Consider the following 9,462-nt stretch of genomic DNA (forward strand, 5'->3'; position numbering starts at 1 on the left):
GTGACTGAGTCAAAGTGAACTCTGAACAGGAAGGCAGAGAACTCACCGCACAACCATGAATATGGCGGGTAAAAGCAGTCTTTTACCTAGAATCAAGAAGTGCCAGGAGCCCCACTTCAGCCGATACCCAAGGAAAGCGCCTTCAGCAGAGCGTGTGCATGCACAAATTATAATGCATCTCTTCCCCTACCCCTAGAAAGACTTTCTATGAAACGGAACATGAAGCCACACCTTGCTGGGACTGTTGTATGCTTTTATTTTACCTCACAAGAACACTACAGTTTGTTTGCAGGTACCTGGGGCTGCACTGCCAAGTTACAAGGCTCCACACATTGAGATGGGGGTGAAAGTGTTTTAAGCCCACAGTCGCGAGGTCAGAGCAGAGCCTTTATACATTGTTCCAAGAGGGTTTTTAATACAGAAACTCCCCCACAAGGACTGTTCTACAAAAGCAGAAGTGCTTAAGAACAACAGGTCAGAGCTGGGGAAAAAAACAAAAAACAAAACATACTAGGTGAAGTCATCTAGGGTGTCTTGGGTGAGAGGACCTGCAAACAGGTCTTGTTCCTTCAGCTGCCCTTCCTTCTAGTACAGGGAATTGTGAGCTAATTAGGTGGCTAGTGCTTTTATCCGGAACAGCGGCTGCCTGACAAGCTCAGCTTAGTTGATGCGGGGGTTCCTGAAGTTCCTGCCAGCAAAACGCGCCTTGCTGCCAAGCTCCTCTTCAATTCTGTTTGGGATAGAAACAGGTTTGAGTGCAAGCAGAGAACATGGCACGCCTACCTGTACAGCTGTGCAGGTGGTGTCCAAATTCGTCCTGTGACATTACTGCTGCAAACCTCACATTCAACCTAGCATGTGCTACCACTACTAGGTGGTTTCAGAACAAGCCCACATCCCAGTGCTTAACTGCTTACTTGTAGAGATCTGCATCAATGGTAGCATCCTCTTAAATGCCCCTAAAGTTTAAGTAAGGAGTTCTCGGCCTGTGTCAGCACATCCCTTATTCTGCCATTGTAATGGCTTGCTTCCCTGAACTATGAGAGATGCAGCAGAGATGTAGCATAGAACAGCCAGAGGCCCAGCTGTCACATGAACAATACGTCTGGTTCCTAAAACAAGGCCACTACCTAGATTTTTATTTGCCCCCAGCCAGCCCCGGTCCAGTATGCCCCTTCCCATCCTCACCTCAGGATCTGGTTGTACTTAGCCAGACGCTCAGATCTACAAGGGGCACCAGTCTTGATCTGAAAGACAAGCATTGGGAAGTTAGTTCCTACTGGGCTAAATAAGAGCCTGCCAGGAAAAGTCAGGACTGAATTCCTGTCTTATGCTAGAAACGTGGGGAATCTTATTCCTGTAGACACCATGCTAAGCTGCTCCTGCTTTTTGTCATGTAAACTAGTAGTAAGACTAATGACAAGCCTTAAAGAATTAGTGAATCAGCAGCTGATATGAAGTAGTCACAGATGTATTAGTGATGCCACAAGGAAATCTCTTGGTTTATGAGGAAAGAAGAATTCTGGTATTTTTCTTTAGAGCTTCTAGTTAGGCCTCCATACACAAGATTAATGTGGGGGAGGTGGGAGTGGAAGAGTCTGTGCATCAGATGCTACTAACATAGCCCATTTACTTACTAATCACAGGGAAAGTCATTTCAGGTCTAGGTACTGACCTGTCCAGTGCAGAGACCAACCACCAGGTCAGCAATGAAGGTATCTTCAGTCTCTCCAGAACGGTGACTCACCATCACACCCCAGCCATTGGACTGGGCAAGCTTGCAGCTAAAGAGAGTAAGGTAAGAATAAGAGCCTGTGCTACAAAGCCATTGCTGGACAGTCTACGTTTGTCCAGAGGCTACGAGTGCCAAACAAATAGTTTCTCCCATGCAGTTGGTGCATTTTGCCCCAAGCATTACAAAGAACTGCTAATTATCAATAGTTATTCTTATTCTGAGAAGAGACTGTCTAGCCCACTATCACTTAATGACTTGTGGAATGGGAACAGGCTGTAAGAAGCATTTCATGCAATATACTTCAGTCCTGCTTTTATCAGGACCCAGGGAAGTCATTTGTTAGTCTGCAACTTGTGTTGCATTTAAAAAGAAAAAAGAACAAAAAAGTGTAAGCACCAGAAAGGATAAGTTGGTTTAAATTTCCATTCATCAACAAGACAGCTTCAGCTACTGCTTGGATAGATTCTAGTCAATTAAGCAGCAGCTGCAGTGTGCCAACGAGAGGAAATCTATGCAGGTTTGTCCTTTTCAGGGCTTTTATTAGCCAAGAACCCCTGCAGGCCTTACTGGATAACCCTCCTCTCCGTTTCCTCTGGGTGAAGAACAGGGGCAGAAATGCAAGGGTGACTTACGCTTGCAGGGACTCGGTCACACTGCCAATCTGGTTGACTTTGAGCAACAGGCAGTTGCAGGCCTTGTCGTCCACCGCCTTAGCAATGCGCTTAGGGTTGGTTACAGTCAGGTCATCACCAACAACCTGGATGCCCACAGAGGCAGTGAACTTCTTCCAAGCTGCCCAGTCATCCTGGTCAAAGGGATCTTCAATGGACACCACTGAGAGGAGAAAAAGTATGCCTTTTAGTTAGAGTAAGTGAATCCACAGCCACTTGGAATACCACTGAACAAGGCCTGGTGATTACGAAAGCAGAGTAGCTTAGAGGCAAAGCTCCGAGTTATGCCTCATGGTTCTGCTAATGCGCCTCTTCCCCACCCCTCCTACTTCTCTGAACGCAAGTCTGCCTTACAAGCCATCTAACAGGATCCACAAGGGACCCAAATAGTGGCTTCATACTCAATCCCACGCAGAAGAGGAAAGGCAATTCCCTTGAGCTATTTAAACTCCACTTCCAATATTGGTGTAGTTCTATCCTTGCCAGTCTTACTATATAGCGCACATAGGCCTAATAGTTTTCCCTTGGCAACTCCTTTATCAGATCACCATCCACTAACCAAGTACCACTCACCAGGGTAGTTCTTGACAAAGCTCTTGTATAGGTCAGCCAGCTGGTCAGGAGTGATGTATCTGCTGGGGTCATCAGGAGACTTGAAGTCCAAGTCATACTTTCCATCACGGTAAAACTCAGAGGCAGCCACGTCCATGCCAATGACAATTTTGTCACTGTAGCCAGCCTTGTTGATGGCATTCTTAAGTAGCTCCAGAGCTGAAAAGTTTGAGCCTGGATTAGTGTGTTCCTCCAAAACTTTAATGCTCATTTCAGTATTGTGCATGCATCTAAACCTTAAGAGGACTCATGCTCCACTTACAGGAAACTGCCTGGCGGCCATCAACACTACTGAGCATGGACATGAATGTGAAAACCCACTTGCACTTGAAAGATCCACCTCCAGATCCAGGTGGTTTACAGTAGGTGGCGGCAAGCACCCAGACCCTGCAAAGTATGCCACTTACAGCAGTTTGGAGTGGTAAATTTAGCCTGCTCTGTGGTGGGGCAAAACAGGATTCTATTTCACCCCTTCCTCTCGCAACCCAAGGGCTGCAGTTGTGCTCTTCCCCACCCTCCCAGCCCCGCAATACAAGCAGTTATTCCTGACAGGAGGCCTGGCTGCAGAGCCCTTTGATACACAGCACCACTTGGCTGCCTGAAAAGGGGACTGCTGGGTGATCATCATGAGACAGAAATAAGACCCCCATCACTCCTCCCAGACACTGAGCCAAGTGGCAGCTGCACCTGATTATTTACAGTAACAAGTTTCACACTGTATTTGATAAGAGTAAAGCAGTGTTGGTGGTAATCTAGAGTGAGCTGTAAGAGAATTAACCAGAAGCAGTACTGATTTCCAGATGGAATTTAACAATTCAAGAGGACTCCAATAATTAACAGGGGGGCAGGGGAAGAAAAGGTGAGAGGATAGGGAAGAATAAAGTTAAAATTGACTGATCTTATCAGTTAGTGTTAAGGAGAAATGGCAGCTTTTGGGATACAGAGAACCCCTGGATGTTTGCTCAGGCACCTCAGCAGAACACCATTTTAGAGGGCAACTGTGGACTCTACTGCAAACAGCTTTCTGGTAGTACAGAAGCATCTTTAGCACCCTACTGGATGCTAAGTGGCTCCCCTCCTCTCTGCTTGGCAGATGGCTGCTGCATGCTGCTAGGCGCAGATGAAGGCACTTTCCACATAACTGGAAAGGCAGCTTTGCTCCCAGAGGCTCGTGCTGCCTCAGCAACTGCGGCACTGGAACAGAGGTTGGTTTGTTCCACTCCTTCACTCTGCTTGTCAGGTTGCATGCTGCCAAAAAGTAACTTAAGACATCCCCTCCACCACAAGGGAGGCAGGGTTGAAGGCAGACCAGCGACAGCAAATTCTCTTCAAGTGTTCACACCCAACTAAGATGGATGTTACCATGTTTACCCCTTTCTAGTACCACCCCCCCACCCCAATGCTCCTGAGCAGGACATGACTGTCCTCCATGAAGGCAACACAGGAATGAAGTTGCAGCGAGTCACTAAAATCCAAGCTACCTTGTTCAGCTGCACAAGTTCGTGGGATGGCTCTATTAGTTACAATCCAGGCAGAGCCTGGGGAGATTCTGACAGTGGGAAACATGGTCTTGTGCAAGTGGCAGTAAATAGTACCCAGTACATCAAGTTTGTCCCAAGAAAGCTGTAGGAGATTGGACTAGCTGACATGTCATTCAAAGTCCATTAAAAAGGAATAGCAAGGACAATAGTCAAAGAGACTGTGACAACAATCCAAGAGATTTAGAGCCTGTGCTCTGCCAAAGCAAGTCCAGCCCTGCTGCCACTGATGTGTGATACCAGAGTTTGACTCTCCAAGCTCAACTCTGCTTTTTACCTTCTTTGTTCTCCAGGATGTTGGGAGCAAAGCCACCCTCATCACCCACGTTGGTCGCATCCTTTCCATATTTCTCCTTGATGACATTCTTCAAGTTGTGGTAGACCTCAGCACCAATGCGCATGGCTTCCTTGAAGCTCTCAGCACCAACAGGAAGGATCATGAACTCCTGCATGGCCAGCTTGTTGCCAGCATGGGAGCCACCATTGATCACATTGAAAGCCTTCGAAAGGAAAGGAATAGAGGTCAGGGTCAGCTCTCCACTGGGAACATTGCACTTCCCATTTTTAGCCACAACCAATATAAACTTTAAGTGGTTTTGTATGATGCTCCTTTCCCTTCACAGGGAATAGTCTGCTGTCCAAACCAGCTGCTCTTTTGGGTCCAATTCTTGGCTAACCAAGGTCAGCGCTAACGCAGTTAGTGACTCACAGACCTTACTCCTGCCCTCAAGCCCCCAGGCTGTTGGTTCACTCACCCTGGACACTTCTCACTCTGCACTAAAGGCTTACTCATTTTCCTAAATAGGGTACCAAGAACATTGCAGCACAAGTCTTGCGACACTGTCTGCTTTATCTGCACCCTCAACCACAGCTTAGGTTCTGAAAGAGATTTAGCAAGGGACCTTTTGACCAAGCTATTAGTAGAACTCTTCTCCAAAGTCAACAGTACTGTGCTGATATGCACCCTGCTGCAGCTTTGGTGTCATTTGGGGGGGGGGGGAGAAGTAGATTATGAGCAGCCAATGAGAAGCAGAAGTCCCATAATCTTGCAACGCCACACTCTCGGTCCTTCTGGCATTTTGGAAAATCCCTTCCCACAAAAAAATAGGAAAGGAACATCAGGAAAGCAGCAAAACTAAAGACTTACAGGAACTGGCAAGATGACTTCAGGATTCCCAGCAAGATCAGCAATGTGACGGTAGAGGGGCACACCCTTCTCAGCAGCACCAGCTTTGCACACGGCCAAAGACACGCCCAGAATGGCGTTAGCACCAAATTTGGCTGGAACAGAACAGGGAAACTGTTACCTGGTGTATTATACAGCTCAAAACCACCTCACCTCAGAGGAAGTCAGCTATGTTAATGGGATTATGGCTTTAATTTTATAATCTATAAATGACCCAGTGTTTGAACCACTGACCACAACCTAGGTAGTCTCAAACCCAAGCTCCCTTCTTCGCTCTCACTTGGTTCAATTCTATTTACTGAGGGGCTTTCATTATTTCTGAACATGCCATATTCTGTCCCATGGACCAACGAACTACCAGCACATAGAGCCCACAATCCTATCGGTAGACTAGTAAAGGGAGTAGGCACCTCCTTTATCAATAACTATTCTTCTGGGCCATCAGGGATCGTGGTAAAAGTAGTGAGGGCCATGGTGCAGAGCGTGATTCCCAACCAGTGTGCCAGAGCACCCTGAAGTACCACAAGTTCCATTAAAGGGTGCCTCACAGTGTGAAGAGATAAGCAGATGAGCCAAGTAGATAAATGAAGACTCAGGCTTGAGCCTCCACTGCCCACAGCCCCTCTGCAAGGAGCTAAGCTTGTTTCCCCAGGTAGGGGATACGCACGTATACAACACTGTTCTGACTACTGCTCAGAAACTTCATTGCCTTCACATCACAATCCAGGACACACTTGCTGCCAAGCAAGCAAGTCTGCAGAGCAAGCCACTTACACTTATTCTCTGATCCATCCATTTCCAGCATCAGTCGGTCAATCTTCTCCTGCTCCACAACATTGATGTTCTACAGAAGGGAAGGACAAGGTGAAACCCCACTGAGAAATCAGACCATACTGTGTCCCCTGCCAGCCTGTGGATTTCTTCACCACCTCAACTTCAAGGGCTGCTATTAGCTGGAGGCCTAAAGAGGTGCAAAGTTTGCAACTCCCAGTCATTTACAATCCCAGGAGAACAACACTGTACGCAACGGCAGGGCAGGGAAGCTAGTTTTACTATACGAATGGCTACTGGCTTCTAGTTAGGTATAAACTGTAATCAAGTAGACCTGGATAAGCTCAAAGAGGCAGGTGATGAAAACCCCCCACCCCTGCTGAGCCCCAAGTGTATTAATTCCAAGCTCTGAAGGAAATTCTTAATCTTCACTTTATAGTCAAGTAAGCCTCCCCCCTCCATCTCTACCCCAAATCATGAGAGGGACAAGTAAAGCTGCACATTCCTCATTTAGACTGTAAATAAGGGTGATTGACTCTAGTTCACTCAAATTTTCACACCCATCAAAAGTTAGGAGGGGGAAAGCTTATTTGACTTGTCTCCAGAGGTTGTTACCACTGCAACTATACCACTTATTGTGGATGCCACTAAAAATAAGTCGGCTTGGATAACTGACTCTGAATCAGGCCAGGCTGATAAACTACACTGAAAGTGAAATCCCAGTCTTTAAGCTTCTAAGAGCCAAGTATTACACAAGATGGGTTTTGAGTTTTTGGCATTAGGAGTGAGTGTGCACTGAACATTCACAAGGTGGATCTGTGTGCTGCAACATAGAGATGTTGCCACAGACTAAGTCAGAGGACATTTTGGGTAACTCCGGGTTATAGCTGCTCCAAGTGGATGCTGTTATTGTCCTTAGAAGGGAGCTTGTTCTCATGCACTCGCACAAAGGCCAGCTACTTATCAGTAAAGGACCATTTAGGGGGGCAAAACCAGTTACTACTGAGAAGTGCTGCATTTGCATTAATTGGTGTTAGTTAAATAATGAATGCTCCTACCTTGCTAATCAGTGCGGGTGCAATTGTTTTATTGACGTGCGCAACAGCTTTTGAGACACCTGGAAGGAACAAGCACATCAAATCACTGATCAAACACAGGCCAAGCAGGCATTAATAGATGATCACTAGAGAGAAATCCCACCCCAACCACCCTATGCCATTCTTTCCCACCCATCAAACCTTGGTTTTCAATGCCAAGTCTAAATGCTTTCAGGACATGAGCTCAGGTGTGTGGCAAGTTATATCATGGAAAATAGCCATCATCTAAGAATGCCTGCTGAAAGGTTAGTTTGCAAGACCATGCACTGGAGAAATCTGTCCATGTGACAGGTTGCAATGAAACACGCATCCATTACCTGAGTACACAATGCTGGCGCCAGGAACTCGTTAACATACTTAACAGCTCTGGATACACCTGACAGAGTGAAATGGACAAGAGTAAAGGAAGAGATGAAAGCCCATAGAAGAACAAAGCAGACCGTGCAGAAGGAGGAAGAAGAAGAAAAAAAAAAAAAAAAAAGGTCAGAGGCAAGCCTGGGAAGGACTGTGGCCATCTCAGGCTAGCAGAATGCCCTATCCTCAGCAGCAGATAGAAGCAAAGAGGTCACAAGACAGTGCAAGTTATTCTTCTCCAGCCAATCCTGGTTGATTATGCCCCCCAGGAATCTTGCCCAGTTCCAGAACCCACTAGGAAATTTGTAGCACTTCAAGCCTTCATTGGCTGAATGTGGCAACTTTCAGGAAAGGCCTTCAAGGATCTTTAAGTAGCAGGGGTGCGAAAGGAGGCAAGGGAATGGGGAGTTAAGAAAAGGGCCAATTTGCATTTGTTTAAATGTCTGCAGCCAGGTCATGTCCTCAGAACATGGGTGCAGGTATCAGACTTCTGTCCTTGGCTGAAGCAGCTGCCCGCCAGTACAAGGTGCTGCCCATGCGCCAACATTTTCCTTTAATGAACAAATGAATGAAAGGAGAAGGACAGATGCAGGATCAGCGCACACAGCCATGCTACTTCTGTACACAGCTAGGATCAGCCCAGCTGTTCAACCCAGAATCAAAACAATCCAGCAAGTCAGTTGTGCCTGCAAAATACACAGCCTGCCATTACAAGAGATCAGTCCCCCAAAACCCTGATAGACTGCTTTTTCTCCATCAGCATAGGATATAGAAAAATTCAGCAGTGCACACACACCCCTCTCCTGTGATAAGGGCTCTCAAACAAGATGCAAGCTAGTAGCTGTTACAAAAGGCTCCTTTGTTCAGAGGACACTGAGCAAGTCGGTTAAATAAAACTGGCTAAGAATAGTGAAGGCAGATTCAACCTGCATTATTTAACAGAGGCTCTTGCCTGCCATCTGCTCAGAAAGCTTCAGCCTTCATTTAATTTCCCTTCATTCTTTATTGGAGATCTGAGAGCCTGTTGCTCCTGCATCTCATTCCTTGCCCGACACAAAACAGCCTTCAGACAGGATTGCTAGCGGTAAACATTGATGTAATTTCAAGCAGAGGGCTGGGGCTCCATATACAGAATCGCCAGCAGCAACAGATAAGCCCTCAAAATCCTAGTTGCACAGAGAAATATCTGACTTCCCCTCCTTATCTAGGAGTGCTTTCAAGCACTTGATGTGGCTAAATTTGAGACATCAAGTCCTTCTGTTCTACCAGAGGGGCTCCAGGTCTTGACCAGCTGGGAATTTTTTGCATTCCCATGGTTATTGTTATGCTTTTGGGCTAAGCTCTTTTATTATTTTAATTGAAGGGCATAATCCAATGAAGATCCCTGTTCTTTCCCAAAATGGATGTTGCATTATATTGGATCTAGTTCCCCCTGGACAGTAACCACCACTCAAGTGAAAACCAACAACAGTTTAATCACTCCCGACTGATATACAGC

General features: G+C 46.4%; 1 protein-coding gene across 2 annotated transcripts in view; it reads right to left on the bottom strand.

Annotated features, from left to right (window-relative positions):
• Positions 1-232: 232 nt before the first annotated feature.
• The window catches only part of ENO1 (enolase 1), a 15,325-nt gene continuing 6,095 nt past the window's right edge, over positions 233-9,462 (bottom strand). The window contains exons 4-12 of one of the 2 annotated variants that reach the window (XM_025191605.1): positions 7,928-7,986; positions 6,517-6,586; positions 5,704-5,837; positions 4,834-5,056; positions 2,980-3,177; positions 2,368-2,569; positions 1,676-1,784; positions 1,189-1,247; positions 233-730 (exon numbers count right to left, since the gene is read on the bottom strand). In XM_025191605.1, the coding sequence (XP_025047390.1) occupies positions 661-730; positions 1,189-1,247; positions 1,676-1,784; positions 2,368-2,569; positions 2,980-3,177; positions 4,834-5,056; positions 5,704-5,837; positions 6,517-6,586; positions 7,928-7,986 (1,124 nt within the window). In that variant the 3' untranslated portion in view covers positions 233-660. Of the gene's footprint in view, positions 731-1,188; positions 1,248-1,675; positions 1,785-2,367; positions 2,570-2,979; positions 3,178-4,833; positions 5,057-5,703; positions 5,838-6,516; positions 6,587-7,571; positions 7,631-7,927; positions 7,987-9,462 lie in introns of both variants that reach the window. The other variant, XM_006035454.3, reaches the window with a different exon arrangement.

Source organism: Alligator sinensis, unplaced genomic scaffold, assembly GCF_000455745.1.
Source record: "Alligator sinensis unplaced genomic scaffold, ASM45574v1 scaffold457_1, whole genome shotgun sequence".
Lineage (NCBI taxonomy): Eukaryota > Metazoa > Chordata > Crocodylia > Alligatoridae > Alligator > Alligator sinensis.